The 21409-nt window shown below is 33.2% G+C and overlaps 1 protein-coding gene across 1 annotated transcript; it reads right to left on the reverse strand.

Moving 5' to 3' along the window:
- Positions 1-519: 519 nt before the first annotated feature.
- LOC124367828 lies at positions 520-4969 on the reverse strand. The gene is made up of 5 exons (XM_046824964.1): positions 4808-4969; positions 4294-4433; positions 3649-3731; positions 2458-2544; positions 520-773 (listed from the first exon to the last, which is right to left on the reverse strand). The coding sequence occupies exons 1-5, from the start codon at positions 4919-4921 to the stop codon at positions 655-657; spliced, it is 543 nt and encodes a 180-aa protein (XP_046680920.1). The 5' UTR covers positions 4922-4969; the 3' UTR covers positions 520-654.
- Between the last annotated feature and the right edge of the window lie 16440 nt (positions 4970-21409).

Below are 21409 nucleotides of genomic sequence, written 5' to 3' on the forward strand. Positions count from 1 at the left end.
TATATATATATATATATATATATATATAGTTAAAATTGATAGAAATGTTCGTATATTTGTACTCAATTTCTGTTAATATTTATATAATGTATTATAATGTTTCTCTTATGTCCTTACTGTTGTTCTTGTTGAGTTATTGCTATTGTTTAGCATATATCTATTTATCGCTAGTTTTATTGTTGATGCTATGTCAGTTTTGTTTTTTTGCTGTAATTATCTTTAGTAGCCACTATTTTAATAGTTATTTTAAGTTGATCCAGTGCCATAGACTTTAAATAGAGACCATAAATAAAATAATTTAAATACATAAAGACTTATTTAGTTATATAACTTTTTACGTTGTGTATTGGATTCTGCTGAAAAGATGTATAACTTAACAGAACCAGTAATTAATCAATTATGTATAAATAATTAAATAATAATATATATATATATATATATATATATATATATATTCATACGAAAAAGTTTCAATTTTAGAAGTCCGTCTATGGCTTATTAATGAGATAGAGGCTGTAATATGGTAAGTAATGTTCATTTTTATTTCTAGTTTTGCCCAGTTATATCAGTTAATAAATCAAACCATATGCAGAGAACAGTCTGTTTCTTTCTTTGAACCACAAGAATTATGCATTGCAGATCATTTTAACTGAATCAGATATCCCGTAATACGCCCTTAAATTTATACTTCTTTTCGAGACGGTTCACCTCAGCTTCTTCGTCAGGGTCCAGTCTGCTGTGTGCAACCACGTATCTATGGACGATGCTGTCATCTGGAAAGTTTTTATCAGTTATATCAGTTTAAATGCGTTAAAAAGCACATTTATAAAGGCATGTGTATTGTATCTTTAATTTATACTCGTAAGTGAGCTACAACAAGTAAGTCTACAAACATTGTTATATGGTTTGACGATGTTATCCATATGAATTATACACTAATATTAATATTTGGGAATATATTACGCTAATATTGTTGATAGCATTTATATTTCGTGAATATTGAAGAAAAGTTAAAATATATAACTGAGTTTATGAACTTGGATAAAATGTGTAAACTGTAACCTTAATGTGTTGCATTGGTATTGGGTTTGGAAAATATTTTTGTTTTAAGTTCTTAGCCCTTTTAGACAACTTCCCTAAATACAGAAATGGTCAAAAATTCATTACTCCGAATTATTGTAAAGAAAGGTATTATTCAGTTAGGAAATTTCAGCAATTTTTTGTAATCAGGCCCCAATAAAAAGGGCTGAAAATAAAAAATTTGCATCTTTTACAGTGTGTACATGAGTTACAGATTCGATTAAGGACTTGCTTGCAGTCCTTCATGACTTAAGACAATTATATTTCTTGATTAAAAGTAATTGAAGAAAATTCCGTGTTTCTTCAATTACAAAACAATGTTGCTAACAAAATTAGGATTTAGAAATAAAAAGATTGTCACTTCATGAAGCTATAACTAATGTACATACACTAAACATATTTTATATATGTCTGCAGCAATGTTTTTATTTAAGCTGAGAGCAAAATTGCATAAAGTTCCCAATTTAAATATTTGAAATTTCACATGTAGTCATAAAAAAGTTTTAAGTAATGACAGATATTATTTTAAGGGCTATAGGTTTAACATAAAAATTTATATATTTTTAAAACACAAAATCGATTGTACCAACTTGACTACCAATTTTTAAAATGGAAGGATGCATATTTTCTTCTTATGCTGTCACTTTCTTTTAATTATAAATTTATTCTCAACTGTGAGTTGTAAATTATGGGTACCTAAATTAAAAAGTCCTGCAACTTATTTATTATTATTATCTCAACAATTTTGAAACGTATGGAAAATAGTAGTAACCTGGCAGGTATGATAAGGTTGTCGTGTGCTTCATCTGAAGTATTAAGTAAGCGGTGATTTTGTCTTTCCTTCAAATTGATATCATTAAACGTCATTACAGCCTTTCATTCTCTTTTTAAATACCCAAGGAAATATTTTCCTGTTCTAGAAACAGTAATAAAATCCGTTGCCGGCAAGAACGTAGGCAAGACAAAATTTGGGGGGGGGGTCCAGACGACTGATACGAGCCCGTAGTAGGCAGACAGCAAGGTCCCATTTTGTTGTTAAAAAAGTTCTTGACCCGTTTCTTTGTTGATAACGATCTTTCAGCAATATATATCAGCAATACTGAATTATTTAAATAATAATAATCGTTTACTAAAATATTTACAGAAAATTTGGGGGGTTCTGACCTCTTGGATCCCCTTGCTGGCTACATCTTTGGTTGCCGATAGTTGTTAGAGAACATCATACTATCATCATGTTATCTCTATAATACTAGAAAGCAGGATTTCTTTACAAATTACCCTTGTTGTTGCATTATAAACTCCATCTAAGTCCACTTCAATTACCGAAATTGGGAATTATATGTATGCTCTGGCAAAAAGTCATTTTAACCTACTTACCACCTTCATCACTGCAAACTGTGAAATACGCGTATCTTCCTGGGACATACTTCAGGAATGAAGCTTTGTACACTTTATTCTTTCCATCTGTAACATTAAAAGTAATCACAAAATGTAGTAAACCAATATAAAATGCTTTACAAATATTAGATATTTTGCAAAATATATTCGCACATTGTTTTACTATACAATTTTTTATGATGATTTGTTACTTTTTTGTTTGAATATTTGAGGGTATAATAAAAATGTATGTATAGTAAAATAGAGGAAATTTATTGGTTGAATTTCCCCTAAAAATCGTACTCTATGTTGGTACATAACGTTACCATGTTAAGAAGTCTTCATATTTGCAAACTTTGCTCACAATATACATCACAGATGAGCAACCAAAATGAAATATTTGTAAATATGAGAGATTATAAAATATATTCCAGGTTTAACTAAATGCAAAATAAACCTAGAAAATATAATTTTTTCAATAACTTAAACAACATAAAAATTCGAAAGATCTTATTGTCAGTGTAAAGTTCATGGCACTTCTTCTACAGTAATAATTTATCTGTTAATTTCATTAATTGAATTTATTTTTGATGAGGCAGTAACTAGATAGTCATTATTGTCCACTTCAATAAAGCATCGATATGCTACAACTTATCGATTCCAATAAGGGAATGTAGCTCCCTGAGCTGTAAAGTTAAAGACACATTTCTTATTCCATTTTTTTTTTTTTTTTTATTGTTAAAAATGTAAACACGATCAAAAACTACCAAAACATATTCCTTTATGTTGCATACACGGAAGATAGATGTTAATGTTAAAATAGACCGTGAGTAGTATTCTAGCAATCTGCGTTAACAGGTTTCTAATATAGACACGATCATTGGAACAACCGTTGTTTTGGTTTCAGGATAAAGTTAAGATATCGCAGCGGCACACACAATGTAAAATGAGTATAGCAGGTGGCGTGTAGCTGTGCAAACAACCATGGACAATGATGGTTATGGTGATGGATGGTAAGGAAGAACAGATACAGATTGGTTATCTTACCACCGTTTACCTTCTCCACTCACTGCTGTTTAACACGAACCGATGTTTTTATGCGAGACAGTACAACCTGCGCACAACTGCACTGCGCCTAACTGTACTAACTATTCAGACGAATATTTTTGTATCAGTATATGCGCTACTCACCTCGAGACGTGGCAATGAGATGCCCTGAAGAGGATTCAACAACCGTCGCATCTCCCAAGTTGCTGTATTTTTGCTCGCCTTTACTGTAACAAGCGGACTGTTAAAATGGCAGATTTTTGGTAATATTAACTACGTAAATGTTGAATTGTATGACTGCAAGACCAACAATACCATTCCCGACCACGAATCATAAATTATATAAATTAATCAAAAGTTACATCAACATTTAACTCGCCACTCCCAATTGTTATGGTAAGTATCTTTATGCTCGCCTTACTGTAACAAGCGGACTGTTAAAACCATATTTTTGGCTAATATTCCTGTAAATTTTGAATTGTATGACTGCAAGTGAAATACTTTCATCCCGACACGAGTCACAAATTATATAAATTAATCAAAAGTTACATTAACATTTTAACTATTTTGTTATGGTAGGTACATTTTTATATTAATGCTAGTGAAAAATTAGTTACATTTACCATATTCGAGCTAAATCCTTACTTTTAATTTAAAAAAGTTAAATACTTAATTTCTACCAAAATGTAGTAAAATACTTAATTTTTACCAAAAAATAGTAAAATGTTTACTTTTTACCATAAATTAGTAAAATACTTACTTTTTAACATAAAGTAGTACAATACTTACTTTTTACCGTAAATAGTAGTATGATACTCTCCAGGTTTGCCAGTGGATTTTGATGTTTGAAACATCCCTATAAGGTTATGATTCGTTTGCGTTACTGGAACCTTCACAAATGTCCAAACACCTTTGCTTTCTTGCGAAAACTAACAAATAAACAAACTGCATGAAATGTTTGCTACGAAATAATATAAACAGTAAAATATAATCTAATACTAGGTGTATGGGAGAATACATATCCAATTTAGTATTATGGAGATATATGTAATAAATTTTAAACTTTCGGTAAAAAAATATTGTGTATATAAATCCATTTTAAATACCTTGTCTTTAAAAAATACTGATTCTAAGATGAACATTGTATTTTAATAATAGTTGTAAGTTGAATTAAAATTAAATCTAACAAGAGAAGACACGTTTTTATTTTTTTGTTTTTTTTTTTTTTAGTTTTATTGTGTGTTTAACATTTTATGTTCACCATGTACTTCGTGCTTGATTAATTTAGTTCATAAACATGTACCATTTCAAAGTCGAAATTGCTGTCAGCTGTAACAGGAACATTGCAAGGGCCAATGTCGTGTAGAAGGGCGGAAGCGATGGAAGCCCCTAAGAGCAAAAAGGCCACACGCAGCATCTTGTGCACAGTTTAGGTCCTCATGCAACTAGAACCACCATTTAAATAGTCTCCTCCACATGTGTCACCCACGTTATACTAGATCAAGGGAAAATTACAAGTTCTATTCTGTCATGTATCGTATTTGAATACTCAATCATCAACACAGACTTCCCTCGTTATGCACTATTAATGTGCATTGTTTCTATTTGTGAATGGCGGTAGTTAAGGATAATACGACTACCAGTGTTATCATCGTTGGTTCGTCTAAACATTGTCAATCATTACAAAATCACGTACTGTTGTTTTGTACATTCAATTAAAATGCAATACATCTTTTTACTCAAGCTGTAAGAATATTTTTAAATTAGGATTTAATATATTTTACAATGTACTGTTTAAATTTAACAATCAATACCTCTTCCGTCATAAAACTAATAATGTATAAAAAATAAGTAGAATATTCCATAGAAAAAACCACACTAAAATAAAATAACTTTTATTGATAAGTTTGAAAAGTCACTGTGATTGCTGAATGTTGAACGTGATTTGTTATTTTATGGATTTAATTAATAATTATAAATAACAAAGACAATTTTTTTTATCATACAAATCATTGCTCTTATTATACGCAACATCCATTTATTCAGAAGTATAAAGCACCTATAAACTATTATTGTTTTTTATTCGTAATTTTTGAGGCTAGACTACTAATAATATCCATTTATTCTTTGCTTACCCTATTTCTTCCAAACATCATTTATTTAATCCTCCTCTCTCATTTCCTCCTCACCATCATCCATTTATTTCTCTAGATTAGAGAAAGTTTATACCTAGTGTTATCTCATTATTTGCTATAATATACTATCACTATATATGACATTTAACAAGCAATTAATTTGGTTTAGTCTTCTCCACCGATCTTCAATAAATGTGCTGCCGTGAAATTGAGCTTATAAGTGTCATACAATGCAATAGCATTTCCGTGTATTAAGTCGTAATCCTAGAGTTACAACGGTGTATTATAAAAGGGGATCGAGAAGTGATAGCTGAGGTAAAAATATGGCATATATAAATGAGATAATCGGATTTTTTCGGACGGTGTATTATAAAACTTCCAGTCCACGTAGCTCCTGATAGCTGAGGTAAGATATGGCATATATGAAAAGCAATAATGTCTTATTTTGTACAACGGTAGAATCTATAAAACGACATAAAATCGAGAAGTGAACGCTGAGGTAAGAATGTCATTTTGAAAGTTGAGACACGGCTATTTAAAAATATTAAATTTTGTTGGCTAGGTTATTTTAATGGGTGATTTTTCAATTAGTCTGAATCTCAATGTTTCGTCTGCATGGGTTAACTCTCTTTTCCTTAGAATTCCGGATTTCCGAAAAAGTGAAAGTCCGGTCTGAAGTGTACAGTTGTGGTCTGTTCGTTCACATTCTAATCAATGAATGGCCTTTCAAGAACTAGAGTGCCAACGCTTAATAAGATGGAAGCGCCACTGAGATGTTGTATACATAACCGCTTGTTGTATTAAAATAGTATTGAACACTGAGGATGACCGCAGTAACCCCAACATGGTCTGTAAAAGATGTGTGAAGAGGAAGCTGAAATAAAGATGATATTCAATAAAGGTATTTCACTAGGGTATTAAGATAATAAACTCATGTTGGAACTACAGAGAGCCAATCCACTACTCGAAAAAAGAGGCTGCAGGGTTTCAAAATGTAATCAAGTAGAAGCTAAAAAAATCGGAAAGTAATGTAAAAAATTCAAACAGACCAATGAGGATTTATTTCCGTTTTGGGGCCAGTAGGAGGAAATCGGAAGGTAAGACACTCATCAAAAATAGTCAAAGTTAAAAATTAAAGCTTAAAATGTCATATTTGATGAATTATTACAATTGAACTTCAAGATAAAGGTTAGTCAGGTCAGGTGATACAAAATATTAAAATTTACCGTTAGATACAAATGTTTTAATTTTATAATTTTAAACAGTCTCTACAGGATGGCCAAATAATGCATAACGATGCCATTCTCAACTTAAGGCCAGATATTTCAACTGAAAAGCAACGGAGAACTTACTGTAGCTCAGTGAGAGGTCATATATTATAATGAAATCATTTACGGTATAATTTTTACTACCATTCATTTTTACATTGTATTACTCAATTCTCCTTTAATCTCAGTACAGTATTCTCACGTTTGGCATTCATTGTAAAACACTGTTCTCTTTAAGTTCCCAAAAATGTTGTTTATAAATTACGGTTTTATCCAGTTAGTCCAGTGTGATATCAGTAGACCCAAATAACAAAATATGACTAGTGACTAAGGCAATCAACTGGAATATATTCAGCTGACACGCGTCCAACTGACCGCGGCTCATTCATAAATTCAAGTTCCAACTCGAGTGTCATCCAACAACCAACATCTCGTCATGCGTCACCACCACAACATCTCTCCCATACTTGAACTATTTTATCGTGTTTCATCCAGTAATTTGGTGTTTCATACTGTTTCAGTTTATTCTGAAATACCTAATCAATCATGGAATTTACTTATAAGCTAGACAAGTTTTGTTATAAGTGTATATCATACTTATTTGTGTTTATATTATAGTCATATTATTGTAGATGTTACTGAAAACTGATTAGCTAAAACTACGCGAATATTGTAGATCGGTTGGAGTAATTAATTTAAGACTGTGTTTCTGGAATCAGGCTTTTTAAATTGAGGTTTCTCAAAGTAAACACTGAATTAGTTCCTGGTAATTAATTTGTTGTTTTGATCTAGTTCTAGGTCGAACTAATATCTTACGCCATAAATTACGTAAAATGTTTAAAAGGAGGAGACAAAGATTATACAAGAAACATTTCAAATCAATAAATGCAAAAAATAGAAAGGCAGTACCAATATGATATAAAAAAGTTACTCTATAAGAAAGAACAAGAGTGCTTACAATAAATTCAAAACCTCCTAATCACCCACTTGTGCATGCCTTGGGAGTTTTATCTCCACGTGAGATTGTTCGTAAAATATACTTGATAACATCAGAGAGGTTTAGCAACATTGGTGCTTAATGTCAATGTATGATACCCAAAATATTAAGTCATTCGAACCACAAGTGCTCCTACACGTGCAAAATACAATGTAAACTTATGGATGCGGATCACTTAAGTTTTTTGCCGGATGAATGAACGAACAACTAGTTTAAAATATCAAAACCATTTGCTTATATTAGACTCAACAGATTTTAATGCTTGTCAGGCTAGCAGGCCAGCTATTAAAATATCATTTATAATGATACGTTATAATGATATATAAAATACATAAAATATCATTTATAAAGATATTCTATATAGCAAAATATGTCCAATTTTCACTCAAATGGGCGTAAAACCTAAATTTTAATGGACGTCTGACTATGTTTAAATTCATTGCATTTTTAATTAAAGGTTTTTGGTATTACATGTATGGGTTATTTCTTCGAAGTTACTTCACTAAATATCCTAGAAATTTTTTTCAGCAAAGCGTGTTTTCTACTTCTTTCTTGTTCAAGCTGTTCAGTTAGGAGTTCATTATTTATATGTATTCGGATGTATCATCTCGGAAATATACTGATCACATAAGAGAAACGTATATTGTTATTTATCTTTGTTCTGACTATAATCTATATCCCATCATGGGTGTAGATACATTCCCATAGTATTTATATTATGTTACGGGATTTAATATATACAAATAAAGTTTTGTAGTTCAGAAAAATCTTTAACTTTACTGCTAAAAAGCGCAAAGTAGCAAAACTCGAGTCAGTTTCAAAAGTAGTGGCGTGTCTCCATTTGTAACCATTCTTTACGATGTGGGTCTTAATGTAAATTCTGTTTTCAGTATTTTTTTATTAATAATTAGAGGTTTTTGTTAAAGTTAAAATATTACTTTTGAAATTTTTTAAACAGTTGTTTGAGTTAAATTACCATGGAAAAATATTAACATTCCTACGACCAAAGAAAAAAACTGTTTGAAATAATTTGCCTAGTTGTGTGACGCCATGTATTTGGTCAACAGATTTAAACGAAATCTTTCATTTTAATATATAGAATTTTGGCAAACACTAGCCGCCCTAAAACCTAAGCCTGATTTTGTATATTTTTCTACTTTAAGGCGTAAAAATATACAACCTCAATCAATGAGGAGTAAGAAATCATGTTTTTATTTAGGTTCTGAAAATATAGTCTTATGCATTAATTATTTTCTTTTGCTTAACCTAACAAATGTAAGCACAGGTACGCAGTTCGTCAAACTGGTGACTAATATAGTGTTCAATATGCAATATAATATAATTAACATGAGCTTCCGAACACTGTGGAACAAGCACACCTTAAAGAAAGTTCTCTCACTCGATTTCTACCTAGATTCCAAGTCTGGTTGCATTATTCGGTCCGTTTTACATTGTCCCGAACAGCCAACGACTTATCCAACTTCCAGAGACTTTGTTAGGTTAATCTCTATTTGTCTCACCACCAGTACTGACTCACTGTAGAACAAGGCCAGTATAGTCAAACTCGGTGTATCAGTAATTAACAATTTTGTTTTTTTTTTTTTTTTTGTTCTCTAGGACGAAAAAGCTGACAAAAACCTCTACAGCACTTCCACCTGTTAAGTTTGCTGCTCAGATTCCAGAGTGACAGAATATTTCATTTCATTTATTTATTTCCAAACAATACATAAATCTATTTGACTTACACATTTTTTTTTAATTGAATAATTTCGACAGAGACTCCACGTCTGTGTGCAGGATTAGAGTTCTTAAGTTAGTCCAGCAACACTAGTAAACTTTTTTGAACATTGTCAGCATACATTAACTAAAAATAAATTAACTGCTTAGTGTGATATAAAAATATACTAAAAATTGTATACATCCAGCATATATATTAAGTAAAAAATTTATACGAAAATTTTTTTTTTGTATTCTACGATATTCTAGTACTAATTGAAATAAAAGAGAAATAATATAAAACTGAGAGAAAGTATACATAAGTTACTGTCAGAATAATTAATTGGAGCTGGTCAAGCCAATCGTACATTACGTTACAGAATAGATGAAAGGAAGCGCGGAACTTGTTGGTAGTGTTTGCGTGTTAATGTGTGAGGTAATGTGTGAGGATGTGTGAGTGCAATTTACCATTATGTGTAAGGCGACTGAATGAGCGCCTCCGCCGCCCAGGCTGAGCAACCACTCGCCCACCCTTAGTTGTACGCGGCAGCACCGCCACCCTCGGCCTGTTGGAAGATTCCTATAAAGTTGATGAACTAAATAAAAAGAATTATTAATTTCCAAAGTGTGTGCCGGCCTGGGAAAATCAAATCCAAAATTTACTCTAGTTCTCGTTAAATGAATGGGTAGGCTACTTTGTTCAAACATTGTATTTTACTGTAGCGGATATTTATTAATAGGGATTTAATAAAAAGCTGTCTTATATTTAGAACAGGAAACCGCTTGAAAAGGATATCTTTTATTTTTCATAAGGATAACTTTCATTATGGATCTTTGAGAAACCGCTAGCGGCTCGAGAGTAGACGAAGAGGCCGCTCCCCACGCCAGAATACCGTACGGCAGCGTCGACTGTACATAGGAGAAGTAAACTTCCCTACACTGACCACCAGGCAGCATCTGCGCCAACTGCATGAATGCATAAATCATTGTTCGAAGCTTCTTTTTCACATACTGGATGTGTGAGTATATTGAGGATACTTTGGGGAATAGGGCAGCCTGCTGCCGAGATCCTTACAACAGTACCTTGGGAAGGGGCAGTGGGCAATTACTCAGTCATGAAACTGGGAGCCATTCACCTGTTCTATCCAGTCACCGAACATAGGTCTAGCAGCAGTTTCGTTATCAAACCGGCACGATAACAACAGAACTGAGTCCGTGTGTGGTTATAGTAGGGTTTATAACCCCGTACGCATAATCCAGCCAAATGTTCATCCTTGTGGGGTGCAAACTGGAACTTACTTACCTTTCTGTAAAACTATAACTATATTGAAACACCCAACTGACAAAACAATTAACCTATCCAACTGTTCAAGTCCTCTCCCCATCATATTAATTCAATACCTCATTAAAAGCTGCCTGTATCAACGGCCATCTTGATTTTAGCCTCATAAAACAATGTTAAATTTCAAAAACAGGTTAGCACCTATTTTTAGTCTTATAATTATGAGAGATGCCTCATTTTGGAGATATGATAATTACACATCCCAAAGCTGTCAGCTTTATTATATTTTTATTGGTTATTTAAAAAAAGTCTTACATTTTGTTTGTACTTCATCATTTTAATATTCAAAACTAAAACACGTTTGGGTACTAATATTATACTTTCAAAATCAGGTAACTCCCATAAAACTGCGACCAAAAATAAGGGAGTAAAAGCATTTGAAGTTTAACATTGTTCTCATGAAGCAAAACTAAAGCGGCTTTTAACTTAATAGTTAATATTCATGCTGTAGCTTTCATCCTAATCCAATCTTTTAATACTAGTATATTAATTTCTTGTTAGAAAAACGATTTCGGGTATGAATAGTCGAAATTTACTCTCACAAACATCGAAAATTTTAGAACGTAACTGAAATTGTTTATGTTTTATAATTAATCGCAACGTACGGCTTTAATAATATTTTTTTTAAGTGCAACTTGAATTACATTATGGTGAATTTAACACCGGTTTGGTTTCTGTTAAAAATTCACATGGGGATAGGAGGCAAAAACCGGTAATTGAGAAAAGGTGACAATTTAATAAAGCAGAAACAATGTCATATTTTACATATAATTTTTAGTGTTTTGGATTTCAGATCAACATACAAAATCAAATTATATTGAGTATTGCATTAAAATGAAAATATTGTTTGAAATTCCTGTGTTATTAAATTCTTTAACCTATATTAAAGTGATTCAAATTTGATGCATTCAATTTCAGTTGAGTAGTTTGACTTACGGTCTAACATTTACAGCAAGGTTTTTGGTGCCCTGAGACTACATTAGAACCTATTCCTCAACTAAACAAGCAAGAACCCCGTCATTAGTGCCTATTGTAGTGTGTTACACAGTTAGTGGAGGCCGGAGTAATCAAGAGTGGGGTGACAAAACAATGGTTCCGCTGTAGACAATATCCTCGACTCTGTCGCCAGTCGAGATTATTTACTGTCAACTGTGTCGGTCGGTGACAAATCATCTGGGAACAGGGTAACAGCTGTCCGTACTCTATCTGATATGTACGGTTCATTGTTCTCTGTCCTTCTCCTTCCCCTTTTTCTTCCTCCTTTATTGCTTTTCATTCCGTTTCTCTCGTGTTCACTACCTCCCTTCTCCTTCTTTCTCAATATGTTGCCTCCATTTTGTGTTCCTCTTACTTGTCATTTTTTCTCTTAGCTCTTTCCATCCTTTTGTCCCTCAATCTTCCCGTCAGACTATTTCGTAACGATCGTTATCTTTGCCCTCATCTATACATGTAACGTTATGAAATCGAATAATATCCTTATTACAGGCGAAGTTAGAACTATGAAGTCCTCTCTACCACTTAACCTCATAAAAATCAAACTAATAAATAAATGTATATATATATATATATATATATACACACATTTATAACTAAAAAAATCTATTTATTTACACTATATATTAAATGAATCAGCTTTAAAAAACAAACTTATATAATTAATGTAACTTGATACATATTTACAATACTATAACAAGACACACACGCATTCATTCAACTTACATTTAATTGCCTTAAGTACCACATTCCAAAGCCGCCAAGCGCTATACCCCCTGAGCCCCAGCATCAAGGCCCTGACCTCCGCCCCAAAGCGAGCGCGCTTATCGATGGCTCTGATGTTTACAGGTACAGTTCGAGGGACTTTAGCTGTGCGCGTGACCTGGAGTGTGTGGTGATGGGCGGGAGGGGTGGCGGTGGTAGCATTATGCGCTGCGTCCCGAAAAACATTTCCTTTGACTCATGGTTAAAAGCCTCCTTTCAGGAATCGTATTGGCCCAAGTAAACTCATCGCACTCGCCACAATCAGTCTGTTTTGTGACAGTGCTGAGTGTAGCTTGTGCTTCGCTTTTTACCGATAATGTCTGTTGAGTTAAAGTCAAAAGCCTATTCATAGTCAGGCTCGCAAAATTGTGAGTAATGTTTATACATTTATGAAGAAGAGGCAGACCATCAAACTGTTAAAGTTCCGTTGTCAAAGGCTCGCCAAAGAACTGCTGCAGCAACTGGAGTGTCAGAGCGAGTTGTGACTAAAATAAACAGTTAAACTTAACAAGTTGAAGGTTAGTAAACATAGGTGAGGCAAGTTTTACTACACCAAAAAAAAAACCGTCAACGACGTAGAATAGTTGATAATTTGCATGTTGAAGAACATCGAATACCGACTGCAAAAACTTTTGAGGGAGGCGCTAAGGGACAAAATATATTTCCAGGGTTGTGAGAAAAGTTTTAGGTGGGTATTAAAGGACCTGGCATTTACTTGGAGAAGGACGGCAAAACAATAGGAAAATTATTAATTGAAAAAGCCAGAAAATCCGAGAGAAGAGGATAACATACTTGAGAGCGTTGAAAATCACAGGGAGCAAGGACGCCCCATAATTTATTTAGACGAATATTTATATACTATCGTCTCACGTATCTAACCAAACTTGGTCAAATGGCTCAAATGAAGGGTTACACGTGCCGATTTCCAAGGGCGAGAGACTAATAATTATCCATGCGGATGGAGAGAAAGGGTTCTTGCCCAATGCTTTTACATGTTGGAAAGCAAGCAACCATAGTGGAGACTACCACGACAATGTGAATGGGGACATTTTTATGAAGTGGATAAAGGAAAAAGTGGTTACCGAATTTAGAACACCAAATTCAGTACTGGTAGTCAGTCGATAACGCGCCCTACCATAACATACAAATTGATAAAGCTCCTACTCCAAAAAGTAGGAAGCAAGATATGAAGTTGTGGATTTCAAAAAACGGAATACCATTCTGCGACAATATCATTTTATCCTGAACTCTACAAACTTGTGCAGCTATATAAACCAAGGCATGTCCGGTACGCCTTGGACGAAACTGTTCAACTAGAGGGTCACGGCATCTTACGACTTCCGCCCTACCACCCAGACCTCAATCCCATTGTGTTAATTTGGGCCGAAGGTCAACATCATGTGGTTATGAGAAATACATCTTTCACTATGTATCAAGCTAAAGCTCTATGCGAAGACAGGATATCAAGTATGGGCGCAGAAGAGTGGTGAGTAAAGTGCAAGCACGTAGAGAAAATCGAAAGGGACTATGCAGCCGCAGAACCCCAGATTGACAATATTATAGAATCCCTTATTATATCAGTTGGTTCGGATACAGACAGCAGTGACAGTGACCCAGAAGAGGAGGACAACTTGAGGTGGAATTGAAGAACTCCAATGAAAAAACAATCATTGTAAGTAACATTTGTTATTAGAAAATTATATTCTAGCATTTAAATTAATTAAATATTATTCAAGTGATTCTAAGTTAAATGATAAGAGAATACCAAATAATAACAATAATAGGACTTATCCTTGTTTTTTCAGTTGTTTATATTGTTGTTTAATGTGTTTTCGAAAATAACGTATTTGTGAATAATAATCGGCAAATCGAAATCGTGAGTTTTAAAGTCGTTTTAAGAGATTCTTGCGCCTTCATCTCAGCGGCTAGCACGTAAACGCAACCCGCCACACACCGATAGCGTTCGTTTTTTGAAAGGGTAGTATTAGGGCTGCACGAGCACAGCTAAATTCCTCCAACTGTAAAGCATTCCACAATCGACAAGCGAACTGTAAACGACTTACTAAAGGTCGATGAATTGGGATAGATAATAAGGATGTACCCCTATCTAGATAAGATAAAGATACTACATAATAATGTGTGAACTCATATATCAGTAGCTTCCAACTGAATCGTTAATCATTTTTATTACTTCAACTTTTGGATATTGAATAATAAACGTACTTTTTTCTCTCAATTATATTTTGAATTATTAAGTTGTTTAATCAGTTATCATAATGTTGATTACTTTACTTAATGTTTGTGATGTAATTTGAAATTCTTCCTTTTTTGTAATTGTCAGTATTTAAAAAAATGGTATTTGAATATAAACTTCGCCATATTCAAAGTGTAAAGTCCCTGTGTAATACTCATAACAATGAAATGTCACATAATCTTATATATGTACCTACCTTGTTCCATAAATATCATATCATATCGTAGCTCTTAGTCTTCTTCTTTACTTTATAGGGTTTTAAACAAAAATCCACAAACACTCAGATGTGTACACCAACTTAACTCAGTCTTTATGGAGTATTTTCTGACTCAGTGGTCAATTCTATAAGAGGTAGATGTTTCTATTTTATGAAGGCTAGATGTCGTTATATACTCCGTATATTACCATAGTATGAGAGAGTTTAGTTGTTAACTCCTTAATTGTAAACAAGTGCTCAATATATTAATTGCCGTTTTGAAATTATCAATTTAAAATTAAAGTACAACACTATATAACTCAATACTTCATTCAAAGACAAGATAAAGACAAGAATAATGAACCTAGAAATCACACTGTATCAATCAATAGAACGGTCACTAGTAACTTTGACGGGAATGCCGCTAGGAACGCTAGTTATTTTGTGTCACACAGGATAGCACTTCATTGTGTTCTAACAAAATGACTGTATGGATCACGCTGTGTCAATCAATAAACGTTACTAGTTACTTTGGATGTGCTACGAAGCTAGTAATTTGTGTCACACAGGATAGCACTTCATGTGTGTTCTATATACAAAATGACTGTATGAACCTAAATCACGCTGTGTCAATCAATAGAACGGTTCACTAGTAACTTTGACGGGATGCCGCTAGGGAACGCTAGTCAATTTGTGTCACTCTGGATAGCACTTCATGTGTGTTCTATATACAAAATGACTGTATGAACCTAAATCACACTGTGTCAATCAATAGAACGGTTCACTAGTTACTTTGACGGGATGCCGCTAGGGAACGCTAGTCAATTTGTGTCACGCTGGATAGCACTTCATGTGTGTTCTATATACAAAATGACTGTATGAACCTAAATCACACTGTGTCAATCAATAGAACGGTTCACTAGTAACTTTGACGGGATGCCGCTAGGGAACGCTAGTCAATTTGTGTCACGCTGGATAGCACTTCATGTGTGTTCTATATACAAAATATGTATTCCCTTGGGTTTTACTCAATCAGTTATGTCTAGAAAAAGTAGAAGTACGCCACACCATGTCGCTTTACAAACTTTGCTGACATTTATGCCAAACTTGATAGTACAGGACTTGATTACTCAGAATGATTCATAATCAAGGTCACAGGAGACTAGCGCCATGTCCATTGTATTAGGACACAACGTAGTTTCCCTTGAAAAAGGGAACTAACCATCATCCGCGTTTTTTTTTTTGTTTTTTTTTTAAGGTCGAAATGGAAGTGGATCAAAAGGGTTAAAAGTATGATGGGATAATTGTTTTCTCAAATCATATTTTTCTTCGCATGGCCAAAAAAACCAGTCATCAGATTCGCAAATACAGGTTACATCAGCGTCACCTCTAAACTGGCGACTTTCAGTATCTTTCTTTGGTACTTTTTGGATTTGGTACTTTTTTCTGATAAAAAGTACTATGGTCTCAGACGGAATTTATGCCTACGCTATTTTGAAGTCCGATAGAAAGTCTGACGTCTTAAGACCATTCGGCCACCGTCACTCCAGCTTAATTTAACTGTTTTTTTTAAATAATGATGCACTGATACTACCATACAACTTTTCTTTGCCGTGCCTGCGGGTAAGGCTGCATTTCTCAAACCAAGAAAATACTACGAGGTTCCATTCCCGGAAAGGCCAAAAAATGTCTAAATACAGTAGGCTTGTATTGTTTTCCCTTAAAAACATTTAATATAATCAACTAAAAAAAAACAATTGTTTTAAAAGAACCCTCTAAAAAATCTTACATTCTGTATAAGTCATATAGTCTCCGTAATGTACCTGAGAGCGAGTAGCTGGTTCAATATGCTAATGCTGCAGTAAGAGCATTCTATATTGAATGCAATTCGTTGAGTTACCGAGCTAGGATGACGTATATATGAAGTCCTCTCTGTTGTCACCTTTATTAAATTCGCTGTCATCTGTTTGCATGTTGATAAATTGTTTCCCTCGCAACTGGGGGTGTGTGTGTGGCGAATTCAGTCTTTTTTCTGTAAAATACAAGTCATCAGTCAGCGAATGTCAATTTGAATTTAAATCACAAATCACCAATAAGAGCTATACGACAAGTTTTGTCATTGTCTGATATTCTTTGACATGAATTAATTGAAGACAAGACTTTAAAAAAGAAGAAAAAACATATTAGGTTCCAAACAAGTGTAATCGATGTAAGAGAACCTTACTATTGAACATTTTTGCTACAACTCCAGATCTCCTAGAAGAGAATTTGCTGCAGCAGATTATACCGGAAGTGTCATCTTATTAGACATGACTCTATGTTTACAGAGCCTTAGTAGCCATGATGATGTGACAAGGCTTTCCTTGCTTGTGCACCAAGTAGACCAAGCAAACGTTATTTACAATCTTTGGGAATATTTGAATGGAATGTGAATCAAAACAGTCTAGTCACTTAATCGTATACACACCAAGTCTATTAATCGCCATATAGCAGTAAAGATATGTTTGTTGTTTGCTTTTATTATACAAAGAGCTTTTTTATAAAACAGTCAGTGATAGTTAACCCATTTCCTACAATATTAAAGTGATTTTAACGTTTTGTTTGGAAAACCCTCTTAAACAATACATCACTCTCGGTTGACAAGAGCATTGTTTGAGAGCTAACTCGTCGATTGCAGTATCTCTCCATCAATTTTGAATGGAGATTTGCACACTCCATACAATACCATTTCGGTATTGAACTTTCATCTACGTGCGTTTTGTTATGGCCTAGTGACAGGCTTTCAAACTGTGCAATATAATATTTAAGTTAGAGCTACAAAAAGCTGATCTTTTCAAAGAGATTATCTTTCCAACTGATTAACTGACACTGACAAATTACAGGCTATCAAACTGCGCAATATAATATTTGAGTTAGAGCTACAAAAAGCTGATCTTTTCAAAGAGATTATCTTTCCAACTGATTAACTGCCTGTGACAATACAAACGTTACAGAGTTACATTTCTTTAAACGGATCCTAAGAGGTACATACTTTTTTACTATCCATTATATAGAGTTTAAGTAAAAATAATAAACAAAAGTATCGCGCAATGCATCATCAAACATATCTCTTTACAGTTTATGGTACTCAGTATGTATATTTATTTATTCATCTCATTTACATATATATATATATATATATATATATATATATATATATATTGCCAACAGGTTACACGATAAGGTAATCTGGCGTTATACGGTTCCCTTATACGCCAATAGTATTTTAATCAATAATATTAAATATTGACTGAGAATTTTCATTTGAGTTTTATTGTTTATTCTTGCTTCAGATCTTCGCTTTGTATTTTATTGCATCATGTGGAAAAAAACTTATAACTTATTTGATTTCATGTGGATTTTGATTTCAGATTTTTAATAGGAAAAGGTCCTACCCCATTTGCAAATTGTATTGACCTCCCCGGGATTCGAACCCGTGACCTCTTAATTAGAAAGCCAGAGCCTTACCCCTGAGCTACGGTGAAGGTTAATTCACTTCAAACTCGTTCGTTATAGCTACCACCATAACTTGATGATTGCGTACATTCCTGTTTGGTTGATTGCTCCATAAATTACTCATTCTGTTATGGACGAAATTGCACCATCCCTATGTTTGAACTGTATAAAACCACTAACGCAATGGACTGTTCTCTATCGAAGCAAGATTTATCTATTAATTTCCGTTGAAAATTTGAATGTTCTATTTATAAAGATTTATTATGTTTCAGATTTTCCCCTTTTCCAGGCTTTTGCCATGAATTGTAAATAAAGAATTACGCACTCCATGTATTTTATTACTTAAATGTTGTTGAGTTGGGAATTTCTGTCGTAGATTGTTTAAAGTCATAGACCTTTAATATAACATCACTGAATACAAAAAGATGATACGTTCTGTATGAGTAATTGATGTAAATTAAAGCAAATTAATTAGGAAAGCTTTCAACCAAAATGGCTGAAGGTAAATATAAATTTGGACTATGTGCATGAGTGATAGTTTCATGAAATAACAGTTTTGAAAATAAAGTAATAACATTGTAATTTAATTAAAGAAATTGCCATGGTTTTTATTAAAGATTTAAAAAAATGTAATGTTTTTTTAAAATTTCTTATGATCAAAAACGTGTTATATCTGTTATTCGTTTTCTATATACATGCTGTAAAAATATATTCCCTTTGACGATTTCTAGGAACCTGATTATGAGTTTTCAATAAAATCTGTTTCAAATTCTTACAACCACTCATAAAACACTTTTTTAAGATTTTTCTGTCTTCGGAAAGGATATTTTAGAGTTGTGATATAAATTTTATTTTCACCGAAAACTGATTGCGCAGTGTTAAAACTTTAGAGGTGACAAACACTTTAAAAAAGATCAACAATTCCGCTGTTACGCTGTAAAATTATTTTAGCTTTTTCAAAAATTCTGCTCCTCAATTTTTACTCATATGCTCTTATATAATTGGAAATTATTGTCCACCAAGCTATTTTAAGTATGCCATGTTTAGTTTTTTACTGCACGTCATGAATATTTTCACACAAGATATTAATTCTACAAACAACAAATCAAAAGTTTTAAACTAAAATGTTAAATACCTTGAATGATTATACTCACGTGACAATACAGTAATTCATACATTTCTAATGCCTTACCTCATTTTTCCAACACAACTTTTCCAACTCTGAATAGTATAAAATGCAAAGTATTTCTGTAATAAGCAAGCGTAGCTTATCTATAATACCAATAGGGTATTTCGACTTGTTTAAAAGTTGTCTACACCATCAATTTATCTTGGGAGTATTAATTCGATATTAAAATATCGTACCCATAATGTTGCGAATTGTTGAAAATTGTGAAATAACAGCGAACGATATTCTGAGTCTTGACATCACAAGTGACGTGTATGTGATTTGATAAAGATGTCAATCGCCCCTCAGACGATATTTTCTCTTAAACGATAACGATATTTCTCGTTGCCATCTCATAAAACTATTATTAATGTTTCAATAATCTTTAATTTTTATATACATTTTCTATAAGTCTATATACAGGTTGACCATTAAGTCTTAGGACGACTTTATAACTTTTAAACGACAAGAGATATCACAACCAAATTTGGTATACCGTTACTGGAAATTGTAAGCTACTTTTCTGTGTACATGGTGTGTATCGTGTATCGAACTCAGCCTACAGATCTGAACGAACTCAGACATAGGATATCACATGAAGCTCAAGCTATTCCACGAGAATACATACAAAATGCAGTAGCCGGCTTTTATAACCGGTTATCACATTGCCAGACAACCGATGGCGAACATTTTGAACACCTACTTTGAAAGACTTTCAGTAAGTATTCCTCTTAACTTCTAACAACTACAGTATTAGTTATTTCTTATGTAATAATGGTATTAAACATTTTTTTAACTTTGAACAGCGATTTCTTCCGACTGGATCAACCTTTTGAAGTCCGGTTTGCGGCATTGTTTTAAGTTCAAGTAGACATTTAAAATGATGTACAACTCAACATAGGCTGTCATTAAAGATTTTCTTATAATCCCCGACGGGCCGTCCCCCAAACGTGAAATCCGACCACCATGTACAAAGAAAAGTAGCTTACAATTTCCAGTAACGGTATACAAAATTTGGTTATGATATCCCTTGTCGTTTAAAAGTTATTAAGTCGTCCTAAGACTTAATGGTCACCCTGTATATAGACTTTATAATGTGTAGAGATTCCTCTTGGTCCAAGGAACTGTATTGATTTTGGAGTCAAAAGGTGAAAGGTCAGCAAGTTAGAGTTGCTACGTAAATAAATGCCGTACAGACTTGAAACGTGTCGTCACGGCCTCCCTCAAGACTCCGTTGTAGGAATTTATGTCTTTTTTAATTTTGTAACATTGTACCTAATTATTAAATAGATTTCTGTTTGTGACAGGTTTTGTGTTGTTGACATGTACGTAATTATTTCATTTATGGTTAACAATTCTACAGATTGATGGACATTAATCAGGTCACGCTCACAAGTAAGAATTATTTTTTATTTCTAATAATTATAAAGTAATGCTAATAGTAATAAAATTTGTAATTTACCAACTGCTAAACAGACATTTTTACATGACTACTCAGGTCAAACTCCCACATGGCAACTGTGTTTCATTGCTGTTGGTTAATTATTATTTGTGTAATTTAAAAAAATAGTTTTTT

Source organism: Homalodisca vitripennis, chromosome 8 (genome assembly GCF_021130785.1).
Source record: "Homalodisca vitripennis isolate AUS2020 chromosome 8, UT_GWSS_2.1, whole genome shotgun sequence".
In the NCBI taxonomy this organism is placed as follows: domain Eukaryota; kingdom Metazoa; phylum Arthropoda; class Insecta; order Hemiptera; family Cicadellidae; genus Homalodisca; species Homalodisca vitripennis.

Excerpts from the sequence above, each read along its gene's own strand:
- LOC124367828 (XM_046824964.1), bottom strand. The coding sequence starts at position 4,921 with ATGCTGCGTGTGGCCTTTTTGCTCTTAGGGGCTTCCATCGCTTCCGCC. Across the intron at positions 3,732-4,293 it reads ACTACTATTTACGGTAAAAA|TAAAGGCGAGCAAAAATACA; the intron begins GTAAGTATTGTA and ends CGCTTGTTACAG. Across the intron at positions 774-2,457 it reads AGTTTGCAGTGATGAAGGTG|ATGACAGCATCGTCCATAGA; the intron begins GTAAGTAGGTTA and ends AAAACTTTCCAG.